The 24,286-nt window shown below is 46.7% G+C and overlaps 1 protein-coding gene across 7 annotated transcripts in view; it reads right to left on the reverse strand.

Moving 5' to 3' along the window:
* The window catches only part of NAV2 (neuron navigator 2), a 390,162-nt gene that overhangs the window by 250,072 nt on the left and 115,804 nt on the right, over positions 1-24,286 (reverse strand). For all 7 annotated transcript variants that reach the window (XM_046685992.1, XM_046685993.1, XM_046685991.1 and 4 more), the window contains exons 2-3: positions 19,726-19,843; positions 5,893-5,945 (exon numbers count right to left, since the gene is read on the reverse strand). In XM_046685992.1, the coding sequence (XP_046541948.1) occupies positions 5,893-5,945; positions 19,726-19,843 (171 nt within the window). The remainder of the gene's footprint in view (positions 1-5,892; positions 5,946-19,725; positions 19,844-24,286) is intronic.

A 24,286-nucleotide genomic window follows, 5' to 3' on the forward strand; every position in this document is an offset into this window, starting at 1 on the left:
GCTGGACCCAGGAGGGAGGGCTGGACCACAGGAGGGAGGGCTGGACCCAGGAGGGAGGGCTGGACCACAGGAGGGAGGGCTAGACGCAGGTGCAGAGAGGGAAGCTGATGCCCAGTACGAGTGCCTAGGCCTCATCACACTGTCCTCCCAGGTGCTGGCCTCTGAACCTGGACAGCAGGGGTGGCTGCACCAGTGGGCGGGGGAGGGGCAGGCGAGACGGAGCGGCTCAGGTGGCTCTGCTCTGGGCTGCCCACTCCTACTTAGAGCCACAACTCAGGGGTTATGGCTTCCTCATGGGGGGTCCCAGGTCAGACTTTATCTGGGGAAGAAGAGGAGCTCTGCTCGTGGAACAGAAGTTTGAAACCACTGCCCTGTCCTTCTCTGTGTCTAAGTGCAAGCTCCTATTGTCTTGAGAACCCAGGTGCTGGCATTTTCCACAGGGGGCCCTGAAAGGACACGGTGAGGAGCAGAGCTGTGCCCTAAGCAGCAGGGGCACTGAGCCGGGGTCTGTGGAGCCCCAGGGCGCACGGGGGCCAGCCTCTGGGCTCCAGGACCTGCTCAGACTATATGCAACATTCTGGAGTACGTGCCATCTGAGGAGGAGAGGGCTCGTAGCTTTTCTGGGATTTCCAAAGGGTTCCACGTCCCCAGGCACATGAATAACCGTTAACTGTTTCTATCGTCACCATAGAAACTGCTGTGTCTCGAGTGCCGACCACATGCTGGGAACACGGGCTCACCCACCTTCAAGGAGGAGCCAAGAGGGACTTGTGAAGCACTTGGAAGGGCGCTGGGCACAAGGCAAACACACCACAGGCTTCAGTTCTCTTATCATTTTAATTACTATTACCCATTATCGCCTTGAACGCCTCACCGGTCCTCACAGAAACTTTATGAGGTTTGTACTATCACCAATGCCACTTCACAGAACAGGAAGTGGAGGCTTCCAAAGGTTAAATCACCAGCTCAAGGCCACAGAGAGAGGACAAGACACTCCAACTTGGCCTGTCTGGGTCCCCAGCCCAGGCTGGCCCTCCGTCTGGCCGCACTAAGGGAAGAAGGCAGAGGACTTCCTGGGAGGAGGAGGCCCCAGACGCCCCCAGGCCTGCGAGCAGCCAGCCCAGCCCCAGGGGAGACCAGGCCTGCGCTCCCTGCCGAAGGGCCAGCAGGCCTCCCTAACTCCGCACCTCTCCTAACCAACAACAGAAAGCCAAGCCGCTTAAAACAGTGACAGATAAAAAAGAAAGCCACCCCATGCGGCAGTCATTCCTGGGCTCCCAAGCGAGCCCGTGTCTTGGGTCTTGGAGGACAGTGGGTTCAAGGAGTGAGGCGCCGCAGCCCCGGCACCTGCTGGCCGCACTCCAAGCAACGTCTCTCCTTCCAAAGCAACGCAGAACTCCGCAGAACACACCACTTGAAAGCCAGAAAGATGCCCCCAGGTCACCATGGCAATGCTAAACAGATGGAACACTTTAACCCGCTCTGACGCACACACACCAACTTATTCAAGGGCCAAATGGACGGACTGGGGGTGGGGCAGGGAGTGTTGTTTCTACAGCTCCATCTCCAAGGATTTGACCCCAAATATATCTAGGTCAGAGTGATACAGGGCAAAGGACTCCTTAAACCCAAGCTGAGGCCAGGCATGCTGGGGAAAGGGGAGTCACTGCCATCTGTCTCTGCCTTTGGACCCCAGCACAGTCCCATATCACACAGGCCTCTATGAGAGGGTTATGGGAGATGCTGATGGTTTGGGATCTGCCTCTCCCTGGGGACAGTCCTCCACTACCCAGCGCCTCAGTCCCTTCCCAGGCAAGAGGGGAGTGTCCTGCAGATCCCCAGCAGGGTCAGGAGGCTCAAATGCACTCATGGGAGCAGAAGTGCTCGTAGACCTTAAAGTACACGTTAGTGCAGATGTTAAAAACATTAACTGCCATTTCCCACCAGGTGGCATTTCATTTCCCAGATCCCAGGGCTGAACTTCCCTCCATGGGAGCTGATGACCGTGGGTATTTTCCTTTAGAACACTTTGCTCCGGGATCCAATGGGGGTTGCTCTACAAGATGAGACATGTGTAGTGACGATGAATAAAGACTTGTCCCAGGTCTGAAAAGACAGCTGTGCCTATGGGGTCTGTTGTGCTCTGGGCTCTTCCATGCCCCATCCCTCCCCTCAGACACAACAGGGCAAAGGGCTGACATAGCAGGGAGGCCAGAAGAGTCTCAGCAGACACAGCTTATGGCACTTCGGTAGATCAATGAACAAATGTTGCAAACTCTCCCTCTGCAGGCCCGTGACATCCTCAGGTCAACAGAGTCTCCAGAAATGGAAATCCTCTTCCACCCACCATTCCCCTGTGGTGAACCCTCTTGACTTTCAAGACCCACCCCTTAAAAGTTATTCTTAAACGTCCCCTTGTGCCAGGGTGGAATGGGTCCCCACTGTGCATGCAGATGTCTGTGGGAGCAGCTGCTCTGTTCTGTTGTTCTATTTGTTCTCTGGTCTCCTGCCCACTCATCACTGAGTCCCTTGCGGGCAGGGAGCACATCATCTTCACCTGTGTATTCCCTTGGCCTTGCACTGTGCCTGGCATTAGCTGGCTGTCTGTGAATGTATGCTGATTGATACCTACAAGTATGCAATGCCACGCCCACAATGTTTGTGCATCAATGTCCCTGGAATTCTCTAGTCCGTATGCCACAGGTGTCTGATTTCACTTCCCCATCCTCTGGGAAGAGAGAAGGACTTGAAGCAGAGCCTGGAGTGCAGGAGTTAGAGAACAGAAATCCAGGGCAGCCTAGGGGGTCAGGAGGAGGAGCACAAGTGACGGGGTGGGAGAGAGGCCTCCTACGCACAAACTCAAAGCTTATGTTCCTACCCACCAATCAGTTGACTAAACGAATTTGCCCCTTGAAAATTGGAACAGCACCCATTCCTCCTGCTCTGAAACAAGGTTGCTTTTGTCTCCTTTATGAAAGGCCCCTGAAGATGCTCTGGTTACTGAGGGAGTGAGCACACTGACTCCATGCTGATGGTTTTCAAGGGAGTCAGCTACCCTCCCAAAAGGTGCACTCTCCAAGGTCTCACCTCATTGTGTGTCACCTTCCTTCTGTCAACACGGGGCTCTCCATTTACCGTCCCCTCTTGTCTCCCCAAAACAGGCAATGTTCAGCAAACAACAACAACACGTCTTTATCATTGGCCACCTCAAGTAAAGCCTAACTGGGAGTTTAAACTTCTAGGAATCTCGACATGGTGGCTCATTCGCTATGCCATATTCCCAAATTATGCTTCTGATGGGTAGAAATGCTTTAACTTTGTATATGTGTGTGTGCGCGCACACACACACACACACAGGTGTCCTACTAGCCAGAACACACATGCTCGCCTGTAAGAAGCACTTCCTGTGTCCCCTAGGGAAGTTCTGCCTTACGGATTTGTCATTGTTTTGTGATGTAGAGGAAAGGACAATGGCCCTGTTGTCCTTATCATCATCTTTCTCATTTCCTACAAATGGAATGACTGCGGTAGAGGTTCTTACATTTTCCTGGACCCACGTCCTGTATGCCGAACTATTCTCTACTATGTTTACCACCAGACCATGTCTGCCTCCTTGCCTCCAAGCTGGAACTAATTATCACAGACAATTATAGGATTTTATATTCCTGAGTTCTAAAAAAAACATAGTCCATGAAAAAAACAATACTTCCTGGGGCTGGCCCCGTGGCCGAATGGTTAAGTTCGCGCGCTCCGCTGCAGGCGGCCCAGTGTTTCGTTGGTTCGAATCCTGGGTGCGGACATGGTACTGCTCATCAAACCACGCTGAGGCAGCATCCCACATGCCACAACTAGAAGGACCCACAACCAAGAATATACATCTATGTACTGGGGGGCTTTGGGGAGAAAAAGGAAAAAAATAAAAAATCTTAAAAAAAAAAGAAGTGTCTTTTTAAAAAAACAAAAAAACAAAAAGAAAACCAATACTTCCACAGCTGAAAGAGTTATGGAGAAACCACAAAAATTACATTGGTGCTATGGTAGCATTTATAAATAACATATTTGCATACGGTACTAAATTCGCATAGAAGAATCCGAGGTGACAATATTATTTCATAAGCTTGAAAGTGGACTTTAACAACAACGCCTCCAACAGAAGGCAAACGAAACATGAATGCACCAAATAGAATAAAAGGTTCAGTGCCTTCAAATGTCAGCTCTACATATGCATTAGAACGGGCTGGGGCAAATTCATCAATGTCCATCCCAGGGGAAATCCTGCATCTCTTCCATGTGAAGATATGACTGCATGTGTAAAATGCTTGCACTAAAATCAAGTCTTCTCTCTTCCAAATTTTCTCAATTATTAATACACTAGACAGCTGCGGTAGCTCTAGCAGAAATAGCTGCCAAGCTTTTCCAAAAGGCGAAGCCGCCGTGAGATGTCTGCATGGGGACTTTGCTGTGTAAGGAGGGGTCGCTCTCTGGATCAAACAAAAAGGAGACAATCTCCAATGGAACAACCGAAAAAGAGAAACTTGTCTCAGAATGTAAACTGGAAAATGATTCCCCCCCCACCGAACACACACACTCACTCCTCTTTATAATAAAAAACTTTCCGTGTACAAAAAGAAGTTGCCTGAAAAGGGTCTCTGTCCAACTCATTGGGATAACAAACAATTCAGAAAATTAAATAGCTAACCGGAGGAATGCCAATCACTCTGGCGTATTCTGGAATGAGGCTACCAAATTGTGCTTTCTCAAAGGGAGTGGGTGAGGTTAGAAAAACAAATTATGTCTTTTTTTAGATTTCTGGAAGCAAATTAATATCCAGAAAAAAAAGTTGTCCTTAAGTTGCCACCTTCATATTTTAAACAGGTATTAGCATCACCTTAACAGATTCTGAGAATTTTTTGTGTTGCGGCCGGCCCCATGGCCAAGCAGTTAAGTCTGCATGCTCCGCTGTGGCAGCCCAGGGTTTCTCTGGTTCGGATCCTGGGCGTGGACATGGCATGGCTCATCAGGCCACGTTGAGGCAGAGTCCCACATGACACACTAGAAGGACGTGCAACTAAGATATACAACTATGTACCGGGGGGATTTGGGGAGAAAAAGCAGGAAAAAAAAAGGTTCGCAACAGTTGTTAGCTCAGGTGCCAATCTTTAAAAAAGAAATTCTTTGTGTATTAAAAAGCGCTTTGAGGGGAAAAGCTAAGCACCTAGGGCATCACAATCTAATGTTTTCTGAACTCAACAGTGATGGTGAATTTTAATTCAAAATTTATGTGCAGGACATGCAACAAGATTAGATTTTTAAAAGTTTGTTTTGGGTTTTTTTTTTTAAGCTATAATATCAGAGCGTAAGCGTATCACACCAGAGAGAAGACCACTTGTCAAGGTGATGTTGGGAATGCATATGATCATACGTTTCACGTTTCCTGTCACAGTTCTCATTTCACATCATTCCAACCTTTATAGGCACTCAGACCACACGCTCCAGTTCCTGAGCAGTAAGAGACCATCCCTCCTCTGTGGCCCAGCACTGTGCACAAACAGAAACTGCTGTGGGTCTTTGAGAAAGCAAAGCGAGTCAGAAGAGCCCGAGTTTTAAACAAGTGTGTATTTGCACCAGTTCTGCATAATTTGTTTCCAAGAGCAAGGACAATATTTCATTTTCATTGTCTCACGATCTACGTAAAAATCACAACCATTTTTCAGTAAATGCCAACAAATGTCAGAGAAGCAGACCACGGATACTTGGAAATGGCTGTTAGTTTATTAATATAATCCCCTAGAGTAAAGCTGGTGGTGTGAATGTTTTCAAGATGGTCAATATCATTTAGAGGCAGGGCTTACTAACATAACACAAACACTCCCTACCCCGTGTACCACTTACCATTTGCGATCTGTTCTTCGGACAGCCATTGATGTCTTCAATCTTTTCATTTGCTGAAAAAGAAAACACAAGTCAGAAAAATAAATAATCACCACAGACACTTTGAGTAGTGATGTTCAAGACCCTGGAGGCCAACCAAGTCCTAAGGCCCATGCTGGGGTTTTTCCAGCCAACGCAGGCATGTGAAATACCGAGCCGCATCTAGCAAGCTTCAGGACTTACTCATCAAGCCACCGTCCTCCAGGGACAGCTGGGGCAAGGTCATCGTCATCTGAAGCAGAGACAACTGCACTGATGACAGTCTTAGAGTGACGGGGCATCGTGGAAATGTCTGGAGACTGGGAAAGGCACTGAGCTGTGACTGCACTTCAGGCTCTTAGGCAACTGCAACCTCCCCACAAAAGATGGGGTGGTTCAGAGTGCATCAGTCCAGCCTCAACTCAGCTCCTGGTTGACAAGCACCACAGAAGACAGCATCTCACCCCATCTTTAGCCAGAAATACACTGCTTGATACTAGTAGGATTACTAATAATCCTATTCCCAAAGTGATGGCAAAGAGAGAAAACAAGGGAGACTTAAAATTGGCTCATCCAAGGCCACACAGCAAGTCCAAATTAGATCTGGAACACACTCTTGAAGTCACAATAGCACCTAGCTACTTAGAGAAGTCAAAGAAAGAGGTTGCACTGAATTAACTGGAAATCAAATATCATTACCAGGGAAGAAAGGCCCGGCTCCCCGTGGTGAAGTATGAAGGGATCCTTGCACGATGCACCCCAAGGCATCTGCGGAAGGGCTGAATTTGCGACTGGAGCCCCACAAAAAGGGAGTATATGTAGAGGGTACGGCACTGGCTCTGGAGGCAAAGACACCCCAGCATGAATCCCAGCTGCACAGCCTCTCAACTGTGTGATCTTAGCCATGCCCCTTAACCTCTCTGGGCTACAGTTTCCTCATCTATAAAATGGAGCTAATATTACCTACTTCACAGGAGGAGCTGGGAGAATAAGATTATGTGGCGCCAGTAAAATGCTTATTTAGTACAGTGCCTAGCACACAGTAAGTGTTCTGTAAATGGCAGCTATTATTAACTCAACAATATATATTCTTATCATCTATGTAAAATATATAAAATAAAAATTTCCTTTTTGATGTCTCCATCTGAGTTAAGCCCAGAAACTCAGCTAGGACTCCACAGTAAAGAACTAAGGATTTGCGTCCTCTGTGAAGCCTTTATAAGCTTCCTCCCCCGACCCATGCCCCACCCCTAGAAGGACGAGGCCTCCTCAGGTCTCTCGGTTCTCTCAGCATCCAGGACCTATCTCTGCTCTTAATCACCCCATGTGGAACTCCTCCTTCTCTTGCCTCCCCTAGCTATGCTGTGAGAGTGGCAGATGGGGAGATCTTGTTTTCCTCGTTTGTATCCTTAGGGCTCACTGCAAGCTGGCAATACTGAATTCCAAAAAAATACATCACATCAGATTTTAATGAATATGATGCCTTGAAGTTTCATGAAGAGAAAAGACATTAAAAACTATCTGAAAAGGATAACAGAATTAAAGTGTCCCATACCTCTAGGATATTAGAACACCTCAACCTAAATTTAGCTCATATTCCCTCAGTTGGGTTTATTTTCTCTCCAGTGTTTCTACCTCGAGGAGTGGAAAATAAGAAAGCAAGACTGTGGCAAGAAACCGTTTTAACATCTAATTACCGTGAGACAGCCTGATCAGTGTACATTTCAGCCCAATCTACATCTTCTTTAGAATTTGCAAAAGTAACAGACATTCAGGCTTATGACCCATCTGGGAAGATCTCAATCGTAAGGGTCCAATTGAGTTTTCTTAACTCTTAAGAACTAGGACAGGCATTTAATGGGATGACACGTGGATACTTGTTCCCCAGTTACCAGAAAATACAATTAGCCAGAACATATCACTAGCACGTAAATGCCTCAAGAACACAGATTTTCATCTGCTTTATTTCCCACTGTAACCCCAGTGCTTAGGACAGTGCCTGACACACAGCAGCCACTCAATAAATATTTGTAGAGCAGAACTAAGGAATGAGTATTCTGAACATTTCTGAGAATCCAAGTTTTACTGCCTATTTTGAAGCAGCTGTCCTTTCACTTGTAAATATAGATGTACACACTGAAGATGGAAAAAAGGACAATCCTTGACAACTGGCACTCCTTCATACGTGGGAAATTATGGCAGGCACGCACTCTGACCTTGGATTTTGATATCCAATGCTGGAAAAAATATGTGGCTTTTGAGAATCAAGGCCGCTCAAGTTATCTGCCAATTGGACACTTATGATGGCTAGAAGCATAAGTCATTGGATTCTGATCAATACTCAGTTCAGCATTAGGTCATTAGCGCTCATTAAAGTGAAGGATGAATAACTATGATCCTAAGAAATTATTTTAAAGATCCCTCACATGCTATCTAGATAAACGGAACCAAAGGGCTTGTCCCAATTATTCCTCTAATTCCTTTTCATGATCTGTCACCTAAACCACAGTCAGGTGTCCCCTGAATTCAAATTATCATGGCTCCACGAAGCCTAACGCTGCATTTTACAACATTCAAAATAAACCACTGGGGCGCACCTATTTCTGACGCTCTAAAGAATACATGGGAAGAGATCAATCAAATGACCAAGCCCAAACTCAAAGTAAATACTTAAAAAAAATGCAAAACAAGTCTCGGACCTCCTTATTTCCAATTTCATGTAGTTTAAATACTTCTTTACTTAAATTCTCAAGAGTTTCTATGGTTGTCATAAATACTTAGAGCAATCCTAGCAGCTCTGGTTCTGCTGCTAAGAAGAGCTTGGACTGCAGAGCTGAATTTATTAACTCGGGGTAGGGGGTCTCTGGCTCCAGCCCCCAAACAGATAACCAAAGAAGCAAAGGCATTTGTCCTCAAAGTCCTCAACTGCGATTAAAACTGGCATCCCTAAGTGCCAGTAGTAATTTATTTATTCTGGAATGTTCTTTAGCCACTAATGCAGTAACCTGTCTGCACACAAGGTGACAAGTTAGTGACGGGAAGGCATCAGTGCACTTTTTATATAAGAGCAGCAGCATCAAGCTCATTACTTTTTAAAAGATCATCTCTGAAGGGTTCAGAGCATGTCAACAGCCCATGCATCTATGCGTGGCATCTCTGCATGTGCACAGGGCAGTTGGCAGCCCTCCCAATGGGGGGAGAGAGAAACCAGCTGCCCAGAAAGGCAGATGACTCACCCAAGGTCACGGGATCACAATAGGTCATCAATGGAGAGAAGGTACAGCCCTACGTGTTGTCTGAATTTCCTGGTTGTGCTCAGAGGCAGCCCAAATGGTGGAGGCAAATAAGCTGCTCTCAGCTCTCTTCACCTCTACCGGGACATCTTTTCCCATCCGTCTTCACCTCCTCCTCCTTCCAATCCTCTCTTGTCCATGCTGTTTCCCTCCTTCGCCCTCTCCCTCACCCCCTCCCTCCTTCCCTGACTCCAGCCCCCACTGGCACCCTCACTGAGTGACAGCAATGTAAGCGGGAGGAGGCAGGCCTGTCTCTCCCTCTTGATTCATGCTGTTTATCCTGGCCTCGTAAACCTCTCTAATAACTCACGGTGATGGCACCACGATGGGCTGGCAGGCAACTGCCAGCTTCGGGCAGCTCATGACTCAGGAAGATAATCACACTAATAAGAGGTTGAACACAGAGACCCGACCCTCAGTCTCTAAAGCAAGGGCACTGAAAGGCAGCAGCAGAAAGTCCCTCTCTGCCTAACAGGGCGAAGGCAACGATGGAAAAGCACGGGCCCCAGACAATCCCACTATCTAGGAAGCTCAGCTCCCAGGATCGATCCATCGATCCTAGGATCTAGCTGGGCCAGATGAAGACTTAGGAGCAGTGTGTGTGAAAAGCATTTAAGGTTTTCTTCAAGCCACACATCTGATCATGTCCCTCCCCAACCTGAAAATCAGCTCTTCAACCACTGGCCTTGTTCTCAGGCTAAAGCCCGGACTCCCCGGCCTGTACTTGGTAGCCCTGCCTTATTTCACATTGTTGGCCCTCTGGCTCCACTCTCCAGACTTTCTGCACCCTACTTCCTCCACCAGGAACACTCTCCCTGACCGCTTCACCTAGCTAACCGCACCTGACCAATGCCAAGTTTGAGGTCTTGGCTTACAGGTGAATTCCTCGAGGAACCTTTCCTGGATCTCCCCTGCCCCCATCGTGGGTCAGGTCTCCTAGCACCACTGGTCCTTAATCTTCATGCTCTCTACTCCCCCTGGGCCTGGAAAGAGGTTGTCCCTCAAAAGAGACAATCTCCCTGCCTGGAAGTTTTGATGGGCCTTCATTTAGATGTGTTTTCTAACTTTTTATTTTGAAATAACTTCAAACTTACAGAAAAGTTATGGAATAGCACAGGGAATTCCCACATTCTTTCATCCATTCCCATCCTCTCCCCCGCCTTTTGCTGCATAGGAACACATTTTTTTTTTAAATCATTTTAATGTAGGCTACATAGACTACGTCCTTCATCCCTTATACTTTGTATTTCCAAAGAACAAGGATACTATCTAAAAATACAATTATGAAATACAGAAAGTTTACCATTGATATAATTCCAATTCTGCCAATTAAAACAAAAAGGTCCTTTATAGCATTTTATTCCCCAGTCCAGGGTCACACAGTGCATTTACTCATTTCTCTTTAGTCGCCTTTATTCTGGAACAATTTCTCAGCCTCTGTCTTTCACGGCACTGATGTTTTGGAACAATACAGGCCAGTTTTTTGGTTTTTTGTTTTTTTTGGTTTTTTTTCATAGAATGTTCCCCAAATCGGTTTTGCCTGAGATTCCTCATGATTAGTTTCAGGCTTTCGATCTCTGACTGGTGTTCAACATAAGTGATGCTGTGTTCTCGGGGTATCACATCAGGAAGCACATGACATCCCTTACCACTGATGTAGTTTTGATCACCTGGTCAAGGTGTTGGGCTTCTCCCATGTGTGGTTATTGTATTTCCCCTTGCAACTAACAAGCCATCAGTGGAGAGACACTTGAAGACCATGCAAATAGTCTGGTCCTCCTCAAACTTTGAAATGCAGCAGCCACTGATGATTCTTCTCTCTTTTTTTACTGAGGTAACACTGGTTTATAACATATAAATTTCAAGTGTATGTCATTATATTTCAATTCCTGTGTAGATGACATCATTAAGTCCTCTTTGAATGTTTGGTAGAATTCACCAGGAAAGACATCTGGTCTTGGACTTTTATTTTTTAGAAGGTTTTTGATTACTGTGTTGATCTCCTTCCTGGTGATTGGTCTACTCAAATTCTCTATTTCTTCTTGATTCAGTTTTGGAAGGTTGTACGATTCTAAGTATTTGTCCATTTCTTCTAGATTATCCAATTTGTTGGCATATAGCTTTTTGTAGTATTCTCTTATAATCTTTTGTATTTCCGAGATGTCCGTTCTAATTTCTTCCATTTCTGATTTTATTTATTTGAGCGTTCCCTTTTTTTCTTGGTGAGTCTAGCTAAAGTTTTGTCAATTTTTTTCTTGCCTTTTCTCCCCAAATCCCCCTAGTACATAGCTGCATATTTTAGTTGTGAATCCTTCTAGTTGTGACATGTGGGGTGCCGCCTCAACACGGCCTGATGAGTGGTGCCATGTCTGTGCTCAGGATCCAAACTGGCAGAACCCTGGGCTGCAGGAGCAGAGCACGTGAACTTAACCACTCAGCCATGGGGCCGGCCCCCGGTCAATTTTTTTATCTTTTCAAAGAACCAGCTCTTGGTTTCATTGATTTTTTTCTGTTTTTTTGTTTAGTCTCATTTATTTCTGCTCTGATTTTTATTATTTCCTTCCTTCTACTGATTTTGGTCTTTGTGCTTCTTCTTCCAGTTCCTTTAGGTGCACTGTTAGAGTGTTTATTTGGGATTTTTCTTGTTTGTTGAGGTAGCTCTGTATTGCTATAAGCTTCCTTCTTAGAACTGCTTTTGCTGTATCCCATAAATTTTGGCACATTGTATTTTCATTTTCATTTGTCTCCAGGTATTTTTTGATTTCACCTTTGATTTCTTCATTGACCCAATCGTTGTTCAGTAGCATTTTGTTTAATCTCCATAAATTTGTGGCTTTTCTGATTTTCTTCCTGTAGTTGACTTCTAGTTTCATACCTTTGTGGTCAGAAAAGATGCATGGCATTATTTCGATCTTCTTAAATTTATTGAGACTTGTTTTGTGGCCTATTATGTAAGCAATCCTGGAGAATGTTCCATGGGCATTTGAAAAGAATGTGTATTCTGCAGTTTCTAGATGGAATGTTCTGTATATATCTACTAAGTCCATCTGGTCTAATGTGTCATTTAAGGCCAATGTTTCCTTATAGATCTTCTGTTTGGATGATCTATCCACTGGTATATGTGGAATATTAAAAGTCCCCTACTATTATTGTGTTACTGTCTATTTCTCCTTTCATGTCTGTTAATAATTGCTTTATATGTTTAGGTTACTCCTATGTGTGGTGCATAGATATTTACAAGTGTTATATCCTCTTGTTGGATTGTTCCCTTTATCATTACGTAGTGCCCTTCTTTGTCTCTTGTTACAGTTTTTGTTTTAAAGTCTATTTTGTCTGATATAAGTATTGTTACCCCAGCTTTCTTTTCTTTGCCATTTGCATGGAGTATCTTTTTCCATCCTTTCACTTTCAGTTTGTGAGTGTCCTTAGGTTCGAAGTGTGTCTCTTGTGTGCAGCATATATATGGGTCTTGTTTATTTATTCAATTGACCACCCTATGCCTTTTGATTGGAGCATTTGGAGCATTTAGTCCACTGACATCTAAAGTAGCTATTGGTAGGTATGTGCTTATTGCCATTTTGTCACTTTTTTTCTGGGGGTTTTAGTAGTTCTTCTCTGTTCCTTTCTTCTTCTCTTGTTCTCTTCCCTTGTGGTTTGAGGGCATTCTTTAGTATTATGTTTGGGTTCCTTTCTCTTAATTTTTTGTGTACTTATTATAACTTTCTGGTTTGTGATTACATATCATATATAATATGATATATATATAAGAGCCTATGTATATAGCAATCTATAGTAAGTTGATGTCCTCTTTAGTTTGACCTCTTTCTAAAAGTTCTATTCTTTTACTCCGCTCCTCCCACAATTTATGTTTTGATATCATATCTAACCTTTTGTGTGTGTCTCTATTACCCTCTTATCATGGAAACAGATAATTTTAGTACTTTTGTCTTTTGACCTTCATATTATCTTCATAGGTGGCTGATCTGCTAACTTTACTGTATTTTTGCCTTAACCAGTGACTTTTATTGCTTTTTCTTTGATAATTTTCTTATTCCTATTTTTGGTCTTCTCTTTCCCACTTAAATAAGTCCCTTTAGCATTTCTTGTAAAACTAGTTTCTTAGTGATAAACTCCCTTAATTTTTGATTGTCTGGGAAGCTCTTTATCTCTCCTTTCATTCTGAGTGATAACCTTGCCAGGTAGAGTATTCTTGGCTGTAGGTTTTTTCCTTTCAGCGCTTTATATATATCATGCCACTCCCTTCTAGCCTGTAAGGTTTCTGCTGAGAAGTCAGCTGATAGCCTTGTGGGGTTTCCTTTGTATGCAACTTGTTACCTTTCTCTTGCAGCTTTTAGGATGCTCTCTTTAATTCTTGACATTTTCATTACAATGTGTCTTGGTGTAGGCCTCTTTGGGTTTATCTTGTTTGGTGCTCTCTCTGCTTCCTGTACCTGGATATCTGTTTTCTTCCTTAGGCTAGGAAAGTTTTCAGCTATTAATTCTTCAAATAGATTCTCTGCCCCTTTATCTCTCTTCTCCTTCTGAGACATCTATAACACAGATATCAGTATGCTTGATGTTGTCCCAGAGTTCCTTTAGACTGTTCTCATTCTTTTTAATTCTTTTCTCTTTTATCTGTTCAGCTTGGGTGATTTCCCCTAGTTTTTTTCCCAGCTCACTGATCCGTTCTTCTGTATCATCTACTCCGCTACTGAGTCCCTCTAGTGAATTTTTCATTTCCAGTATTGTATTCTTCATTTCTGATTAGTTTTTTTATATTTTCCAATTCTGTGTTTACATCCTCACTGAGTTCATCCAGTCTTCTCCAAAAATCACTGAGAATCCTTATGACTTTTTGTTTGAACTCTTTGCCAGAGAGATTGTTTATTTCTGCTTCATTTAATTCTTTTGGGGGGGTTTTATTCTGTTCCCTTACTTACAATGTATTCCTTTGCCTCCCCATCTTGCCTGTTTCTCTGTGCTTATATCTAAGTATTTGGTGGGTCAGCTACGTCTCCTGATCTTGGAGAGGTGGCCTTATGTAAGAGATACGTTATGAGGCCCAGCAGTGTGCTTCCCTCTCATCACCAGTTCCAAATGTTCCAGGAGTGACCCCTGTGTGAGCTACATTTGTCCTTCTGCTGTGGCAGGGTTGCTCTTGCTGCAGGTACCCAGGGAGGCTATGCTGTCCCCCTGGCTGGCTGGTTGTAATTCTCAGCTGCATGTGGCTGCTATGGACCCCTCAGTCACTTTACAGGTGTGGGAAGCCCCAGCACAGTTGGCTGCAAGGGCTAATAGCACAGCCCTGTTGTAGTTTTTCTGTTAAGTGAGTAGGCCCCCAGTGTGGCTGGTTGCTAGGCTCAGGGACTTACAATTGCTGTGGGCCTCCAGACTGCAAGACTCTTGTCAGCTCTCTCAGGATTGCAGCTGAGTGGGGCTGGCCTCAGACACAGGAGCATCCAATTGTTTCAGGCTTTAGAAGGTGGGGCCAATCCCCTATGTTGCTGTTTGAGAAGCACAAGTCTGCAGCAGCTGACAAGCCCCATGGCCCACAGGGCCACACACCATCAAAAAAGTCCTGTCCCATGCATGCACCCCAATCTCCTGTAGCGGACTGAGTCGCCCCACTGCAGAGGCCCCACACATCCCACCAATGCCCTCCACATTCTACCCACTCCTCATGCACACCCTGCCCCACAGAGACTAACCAAGTCATCTAGCTGCAGAGGATCCAGGCACCCAGCCTATGTGGGCCCACAAGTTGCCTGAAGGCTTGCTGTTGAGTGAGGCCAGTCCCTAGGGCAGGCTGCCAGCCTTGGCTCAAGTGGATTAAATCAGTGCTCTAGTGCATGGGGCAGACCCTGGGCTCACAGCCCAGGAGAAGAACTCCAATGGCATCTGCCAGTGTCTGTGTCAGCACACCTGTACCAGGTCACCACAATGGCTGCTGCCAATGTCTCAGTCTCTAGAGAGGTCTCACCTCTCACCAAGATGCACCCACCCAGAGCCTATGAAGTGAGTCTCTTTTCACCAAAGGACTGTGCATCTTTCTTGCTGGTGATTTTAGGTTGCCTTCCAAAACAGGTGAAATTGCATGTGGGCTCGTTAAGCACCAGCTTTTTTCCCCTTATGTCCAACAGCTTTTCTGGGCATATTCCCAGTTGTTGTTAGTAGCCAGCAAAGTCAGATATTATGACACTCGTCTCAGTTGTGCTGAGTCCAAAGGATGCTTATAGCAGCAATGCTCCCCCGCTCAGATCTCCTGGCTCCTCCAGGGAAGGCTGTGTACCTTAGGATTGCTCCTGGCCCACCATGAGGCTCCACGGCTTGTGAAGCTGGCTTTTTTCTAGCCTGAAAGGAATTTCTGGCTCTTCCACCTGAGTCAGGACTGTCCCTTGTTCCAGGGGTTCTTTTTATCCAGTTTTCAGTTCTCTCTTGGATAACTGTTCCCAGAGTAGTTGTAAATTTGTTGTGTCCATGGGAGAAGGTGAGCTCAGAGTCCACCTGTGCTGCCATCTTGACACATCTCTGATTCTTGCCTTAAGCCATCTTTATCATCACGGTTGCTCCCTCAACATGTTATTTGTCACTGTTCTCCTGTAACCTGAGCCCTCTCTTCTCTTCCATAGATATACCTATTTATTTATCAGTAGAGACTTATAGATACCTGTTTTATTCCATGGTTACAATCCACAACTGTCCTCAATTGTTTTGATGCTCTGATTGTCTCTGATTAGATTGTTCTTTGTAGCCCTAGAGGGCAGAGCTAGTACTTGTAGGGAGACACCACCAAGGGAGGCAGATTTTCACGTAGTGAAAGAAGAACTTTTGAAGGATTCCAACTCCCCATCATCAGAACTAGCTGCCTAAGGAGGCAGTAAGCTGCCCATCACAAGAAGTATTTAAGAGTCTGCTAACTGCTTTTCATAGAAGCAACTCATGCATCAGGTTGGGGCTTTTAAAAGTCCCTTCCAAACCTAACAGTTGAGAGCTCAGCAGAGAATCCTGCAAAGAAGGAGGGTGTGACACACAGTTTAGAGGAATGTTCAGAAGAATCCTAAATGCTGAGAAGGGGAAACACCTGGGCCCCTGTTGGAAACAATCCAACCCAGGCTTACAGAAGCAGGGGCTGCCGTGCACAAAATTCTCATCCCTAATCCTCTCGACTCTTCTGAAACATCACTGCATGCCAGGCACCATGCTAAGTGCTGGGAACCCAGAAAGGAAGATGACTCAGACCCAGGCCCAACACAGCAGCCAGTGGAACGACAGAGGAGGGTCCCTCCAGCTGTCTGGGGGAGCTGAGAAAGGTATCAGAGCATGGGCAGTATGTCTCATCAGCCCAAGAGAACTGCAGCCACTAGAATTCTGTCCAGAACCAAATGGAGTCACCAGGACTCCAATTCTCGGAAAATTTTAGATAGGCAGATAAACAGAGAGAGGGATAAACCCATAGACATATATATACACACACACATACACACACGTATATATGAAATACATGTACACATACAAACATAGCTTTCCACATTTTTCAATGCACATGTGTGGAGGAAAGCATGGACTTCAGATGTAAAGAGTACAACTGAGGAACAGTCCAGCATCCTGGTCAGAAAATGCTGCTCCCCCTCCCTCCCTAAGAAATCTGTGTTCACAAGACACTCTGAGATTAAATGCTCTGGGCCGGCTGACAGACGATCTAGGGAAGTAGTCACGCAGGAGACTCCTATGTCTAGCTGCCTTCTCAGCTCCCCATCTTCTGGGTCTCCGTTCTCCACACCCAGAGCAGAGGGTGTGAGTCCGGCACAGCCAATGGTAGAGATGCATGTACTGATATCTGGCCTCAGTTAGGGGATCCCTGGCAGAGTGAGCCTCTCCTGGAAGGGTGAGGGAAAGCAACTTGGTGGCTTAAGGCACAGCCTCGGTCACTGGTATTAACTTGAGCCTCTGAACTTAGGGTCCAGTAGCTCAGGCCCAGAGGGGTCACTGTCTAGGGAGCTTCATGTCATCTGAACAGATTCAGAGAAGTATCCTCCTGAGCAACGATCAAAACTGTGCTAGCTTCTATTTCTATAGCACTGTGTTTAGTAAGTTCATGACATGCATGCTACCATTCACCTCTTCCAGGCCCATGACAGACATAACTAATCTATCATGACACATTCTAACACTGATACCAAGGCCTCATCGTCTTTCTACACATACCTTTCTAGGCAGTTGCTACCAAGTGCTATGCAGGAACACTTCACAGTTTCCAAACATATCTGATACCTACCTTGCATTTCATAAGACTGCCACAGGATCAGACAAAGCAGACATGGCTGTGTCCATGTTAAAGATGGGGAAACAGAGGCAGCAGAGGACTCTTTGAAGGTCCCACAGTTGGGAGGGATGGAGCTGGGATGAGAGCAAGGCCTCTCAGAACCATCCTGTCTTACTCTCTCCTACTCCCTGTGACGAAAGATGAGACAGTTCCCAGTGGAAACACTCTGCTTAGCCCCAAGACTCAGCCAGAGTAGGCCCATGTGCCTGATGTGGTCAAAACCCAGCTCAGATGTACATCACCTCCTCCAGGAAGACCTTGCCAAGAAGATGCTACTCCTCCTTGCACATTTGTCTATTTATTCTCAGCAAGGAGCACACTGCTGGCACACAGTTGGTACTCAATAAATGGTTCCTGAACCGAAGTGAAGGAAGATACAGCCTTGTACTGGGTTCCGCATTTCTGCATTGAGAAGGGGTATAATGTATTGGGGCAAAGAACAGAAGCTTTAGAAGCAGGCCAACCCAGGTTAGAATCCCCTTGCAGACTAGTCATGGGATACTGGGCTACTGAAACTCATTGGGCCTCAGTTTACGCATCTGTAAAATGGGGAGAATACCACCTACTTCATAGGGATGTTGAGGAAATTAAATAAGAGAAATTTTTAAAAGAGCTTAGTATGAGCAATGATGAAGAGTAGGGGGAGGAGGAGGAAAAGGAAAAAGAGAAGTGTGCTGGACAGACCTCAAGGTGACCCCCCAGGAGCCTCCTGCTTAAATTCAAGCCCTTGTACTTCCCCCTCATTTAGTGTGGTGGGACATAGGACTTGCTTCTAGCCAAGAGAACATGGCAAAGGTGGTGGGATGTCACGCCCATAATTACGTTATATAAGATTCTGTCTTGCTAGCAGGCTTGGTCTACAAACTTTCTCCCTTGCTGGCACTGAAGAAATCAATTGAAGTAGCCATGTTGGGAAACCTATGTGGCAAGGAGCTGAGAGGGCCTTCTAGGAGTTGAGGTGGCCTCCAGCCAACAGTCAGTGAGAAATCAGGACCCACTCATATCACTACAAGGAAATGAATTCTGCCAACAGTCCGAGTGAGCCTGACTCCCTTCCCAGTCAGGCCTCCAGATGAGAACTCGACCCTGGTCAACACCTTGACTGCAGCCTTACAGAGGCACCCAGCTAAGCCATGCGTGATTCCTGATGCACAGAAACTGAGACCGTTAACATACGTTATTTTAGGCCGCTAAGTTTGTCACAATTTGTTATACATCAAGAGGAAACTAACACAGGGAGGGAAGGGGAAAGGAGAGAAAGAGAAAGAGGACCAACGGACGCTCGCCTTAAGAAATCAATCTTAGGACAGCAGGAAAGCTTCTTTCTCTGAGTGGCAGTGACAGTCCCAAAGCTGCAGGTAAGGCCAACTGGCCTGTGTTTTCAGGTAAAGTCCCCACCAATATGAGCAGACCCACAATTACAAAGGGCCACTTCTCATACTTGAAGGATAAGCAACTTTTCCACAACAACACACGCCCAAGGGGCTGGGGCTTCTGTCCTTTCCTAGTGCCTTCTCTCTTGTCGTGAGTCAGCTGCCAAGGCTGCCAGCAACAATGATCAGCCTAATGCCGTCTAATTGACCTCCCGCCTCCTCAGTCTGCTCTGAGCTCTGAGGCAGGCCCACTGGGGCACCTCCCGTCAGGCCCAGGGCGATGCTGTGCCCAGCCTCCGCCCACGTGCCTTCCCAGCGAACCCTCTCCCCCAGCACACGGCCAAGGCATTAGAAATCCCGCCGCTCAGCTCCCGCCTCCAGTATGAAAACCAGACCCAGCCCTCTCTGGAGTGTGAGTTTGATTTCACAGAGCCAATTAGAGTTGGCAGGACTCAGCCCAGCCCCATGTTGCTTTTTTCTTTTTTATTGAAATATTTCCAGAATAATCTACAAAAAGAGTATCAGAGGGGGGAAATGAGAGAGCAAGAAGGATAGTGGGGGGCAGAGGGCCCCTCCGCTAAGCGCCAGCCACAGGGTCTTTCTTCTCAGCGGATATTAAGGAGGCTGCCGTGCAGGTGACTTTATCAGGAAAAGTGAGCTGGCATCCACACCCCCTAGCACAAAGCTAAGGCAAATAAATTCTCAACACACGTGATGGAAACACGGCGCTGTTCTCAGAGATTTCAGGGTTCCATCCCCTCGCCCAGCTCGACCCCTGCTGGTCTCCACTGTAACTCCTCAACCCCCAGCATAAACCTGCTCTTACCCACAACCTGGATAATTTGGGCCAGCAGGACGCCGTCCGCCACATCTTGCTGGAGGTCCTTGATGAGACGCTTGTGGCCCGATTTGGCAAGATAATGATTGGCCCAGTCCGTATAGATCTGCAAAAAAAGCAAACAGGCGACTTGAGGAACCCCATCTCCGAGTCTGAGGCAGCTGCTGGGGCCAGCGCGCAGCCACCGCCCTGCCAGCGCCATTAAAATTCAGTGCATTGTGCCCACGGGGCATTCAGCTAACCATCGCCCGGCCTTTGCCTATTGAGAGATCTGCCGTCAAGGCTCAGGGAAAAGCTAAAGAAAGCTTCAAAACACGCAGAGGCCTGAATGGGACAGGGGACACGGAACTAAACAGTCTGCTCCAGACGGCTTTGCTTTGAGAGGCTGCGGCCCCAAAAGCAGGAGTACCCCCCACTCCCTCCACCCCGCCCCTTCCCATCTCTTTATTGAGAAAACGTATGGGGAGGTTACCACCCAACAGGCATCTTTTAATGGGCCATTTCAGGGTAAGGAGGGCTATTGAGTCAGCCGAGTTCTCAGGAGCCTGGGTCCCTTGTAAAGAAGCCAAGTAGGAAAACACAGAGCCCTCCAATTAGGCCCGTGTGAGTGGAGTTATTGATGGCCTCACAGTAATCTCACATTTAATCCATTCAATTGAAAAGCCCAGCATCATTTTCACTGTTGGGATTCTGTGAACAAAAAAACAGCAAATTCCAACATATTTAAACACAGCACTGGTGTGCAGAGCACCCTGAAAGGCAGAGGCGGGTCACCCATGGGATAAGGAGAGCAGACCCCCTCGGGGGGCACAGAGATCTGCTCTTCGCGGTCACAGAATCACCAGCACAAAAGAGTATTTTCTTCCCAACAGGCCAACAAGCACCAGAAAACTTTCGTCTGAGAACTTTCCCCCTAACTGACATCAGCCAAAAACAAACAAAATTGAAAACCTCCCCATCGCTGGAGCACTAAGTCCCCTGCATGGATTTGTGACTTCGTGGGGGCGCATGTAGGCCAAACCTCTTGATCAGCACCTTTTTTTTTTTCCCCCAGAGTGACATGAACAAATGACTTCTCAAAAAGAGAACTATCCCACCTCCACTGGGCCCTATAATAGTAGCAACAGTTCACATGCTAACCCACATGATGTCTCCAGCAAAATGATGAAGGCGATCATTGTATCTCCATCAGTAGCCCGCTCTGGGATCTCACGTGACTCACAGAGTGGCAGCAGCCCTGCCCTCACCCCAGCTCTCACCCTCCATCCTGTTCTTCTGAACACCATGCTCGGAGTAATCTCACAGAAGGGGATGCTGCCCCTCAAGGCTCCTGGAATGAGGACCGGTGCTCCAGGGCCTGGACTTGCAAAGCTGGGTCTTTCTAGGGAGGCAGCACCTCTGGCTACTCCATCTGGGACCATGAGGGCCTGATCCCAAGAAGGGCCAAGGCAGAGGTACACTTTCTACTTCATCAAGCGCTGAGAACAGACAACCCTTGTCCACTACCCCCCACCTTGAAGCTTGGTCTACATTGCAGAGACCCCAAAGAGAAGAGGCATACCCCAGTATGGTTCTATTTCACACTTCAGACCACGGTATCCAATCCTTAAACCCACTTCACTTTCCTTCCCCATGACTCCCAAGTTGTCAGAGATTGGAACCCTAGTAGAGCGAGCCCATTTTCAATTCTGTAAGCACTGAGAAAGCCAAGGGAGTGGAGTGCCTCCTGGTCATTATCATGGCCAGTCTGAAATAATTTCATTAAATGATCAGTGACAAGAGGGAAAGAGGGAAGGAGAAAAAAAGGAAAAGCAGCAGACCTAGTTTGGGTCCCAGTTCTGGAGGCTCCCCAGGGTAGGCATCTAGGTCTGTTTTGTTCAACCATGTGTCCTAAGTTCCTACAATAGCACAAGGCACATTAGAAGTTCTCAATACGTATTTGCGGACGGATGGCTGTATGACCCCAAGTGAGCTCCTTAACCTCTCTGAGGCTAAGTCTTCTCATCTGTAAAATGGGCTCAACACCATGTACTTCTCAGTTTTTATGAGGATTGAGTGATACAACATATGTGAAAAAAAGTGCCTTCTGCAGAGCAGGAGCTTAATAAATAACACAGATAGTGCCAACTACAAGCCAGCCGCTGGTAGAAACACTTCACACATGTTAACTCATTTAATCTTCATTCTATGAGGCAGACACTATTATTGTGTCTACTTTTCTGAGGAGAAAATTCAAGTGTCCAGAAGTAACTTGTCCAAGGTCATAGGCAAGTGGCAGAGCCCGGATTAGAACCCAAGCTGACCAACTCTAGAATCCTTAGACATTCTAAAACGCTGCTTCTCTGAATACAAATATAAATGATATTCACATCATTCACCGCTCCATGACATCCTGGCTGTACACTCACTCCTCTATTCAGTTATGTTCTCATTGAAAGAATTTTTAAAAAATTAAAAATAGGGGACAGCCCTGGTGGCACAGCAGTTAAGTTTGTGTGCTCCACTTCAGCGGCCTGGGGTTCACGGGTACAGATCCCGGGCACAGACCTGGCACCGCTTGTCAAGCCACACTGTGTCGGTGTCCCACATAAAATAGAGGAGGATTGGCATAGATGTTAGCTCAGTGACAGTCTTCCTCACAAAAAGTAAAAATCCCCAACCTAGTTCCAGCCATTGCCATCTGAGCGCCCTTGCAAGTCTCTCAACTTTTCTGACCTTCAGATTATTCAGCCGTAAAATGGCCACGACAAGGCCTACTCAGAAGGTGGTTGTGAAGACTCAGTGAGGTATCGTACAGAAGCCCCTGGCCCGACACACACAGGGGCTCAGGAAGCAGAGGCGGTGGGGCGGGAAAGAGCAGGGCTTCGGAGTCCACAGGCTTGCTTTAAATCTTAGCTGACGCGCTGCAATGACCTCTGTGCCCTTTGGCCTGGGTGTCCTCATTTACAAGACGGGGATAATAATACCTCCATTGTCAGGCTATTATGAAGATGAAATGAGCTCATATACATAAAGGACACAGAATCTGGCACAGGCTAAGTGTTCAGTAAATAAAAGTCATAATTAGATATCTGTCTATCAGCATTATAAAATGACCCATAACAAAACCAGCCACAGCCTCTACCCTGAAGCTCCAGGACTCAAATAACTCAGGGACTCACTCCTCTTCTCCTTCCCAAGGTATGATTTTAAGAGTCTGGAGCATCGCCCACCTGGAATCACAAACTGTGGAAGACTGTCAAAGAAAAGCAGGCCAGAAAAGGGCCAGGCTGGTCCAGAGAGGGAGGCTTCCTTCCCCAACCAGGAGATATACCCACAATGCTCTCTCCAGCACGGGAGGGATGCCACCAGCTACGTCTGAAGGACGACGAAAACAATCCAAAGCTTACAGCCATCTGGCCCAAGACCATCAGCTGAGGTGAGAAGGGGTCATGGACAAGGATGTGCTGAGTGGAAGTGACGCTGGGACGTCCACTTGTTCCCTTCCTAGGGGGTTGAGGGTCCTTTAACACAGATGTGCTCTCTCTAAAACCAGCCCTCTCTGCACCGGCAGAATTCAGCAGGAAACCAAGGTTAGGCAAACTTCTTTCAACAAGTACACATGTACACACACACACACAGTGTGGAGCCATGGTGAGGCCACACAGGTACCTGAGGTACCAGGGAAAATTTTAAAGTTCTATAGTGGGCAGAAATGGCTCTGCCAAAGAAGTGAACCTCTACCCCAAGCTGTTTAAAACCATAGCTCTTCCTCTCTCACCTTTAACCTACTGATACAGCACTGCCAATTTAATCTTGCCAGAGCACAGCTCTAATCCTGTCATCTACTCAAAAACTCGTCCGTGGCTCCCCGCTGAGTTAAAGGCGGCCTTTTCACACTGCGATCCAAGGCAGTGGTATCACCCACCCCTCTTCTGCAGACTGTGTGCCGCCCTTGCAGGAAGGCAGTGCATCTATGTGGGAGTCAAGAGCACAGGCTTTGGGACCGACCGACTCAAGTTGGCCCTCGGTCCAGGGCAAGTGAATTTCTGTGAACCTTTCTGTACCTCAGTATCATCCTCCATATCATGGGGATTATACCAAACATATTATAAGGCAGGGACTGGTCAACTGTGACCTGGGCCAAAACCAGTCGACCACCCGTTTTCGCAAACAAAATCCTCCTGGAACACAGCCACACCCATTTGTTGTCTACGGCTGCTTTCACACCACGACACCAGAGTTCAGGAGTTGCCCACAAAGCCTCAAATATTTACTATCCAGCTCTTTACAGAAAAAATTGCCTGTCTGTGCTACAGGGACTGCCTGAGATAATATGCCAACAGCTAGCAAGTGCCCAGTAGCAATAATTATGATGACCCTCAGGAGAACTGGACATAGCTCGCACTTCTCCGTCTCTGGACTCACGCCACCCTGTCTGCCTGAGGGCCTCCATCTGGGGCTCCTCTGCAAGGCTCAGTTCCAGTGCCGGGCCCTCAGTTTCCTGAGTGCATCCTGAGCTCCACACGATGCAGACTGTAGAGAACTTGCAAAGCGACAGCACCTGCTC

The sequence above is a fragment of the Equus quagga genome, chromosome 14 (assembly GCF_021613505.1).
Source record: "Equus quagga isolate Etosha38 chromosome 14, UCLA_HA_Equagga_1.0, whole genome shotgun sequence".
Lineage (NCBI taxonomy): Eukaryota > Metazoa > Chordata > Mammalia > Perissodactyla > Equidae > Equus > Equus quagga.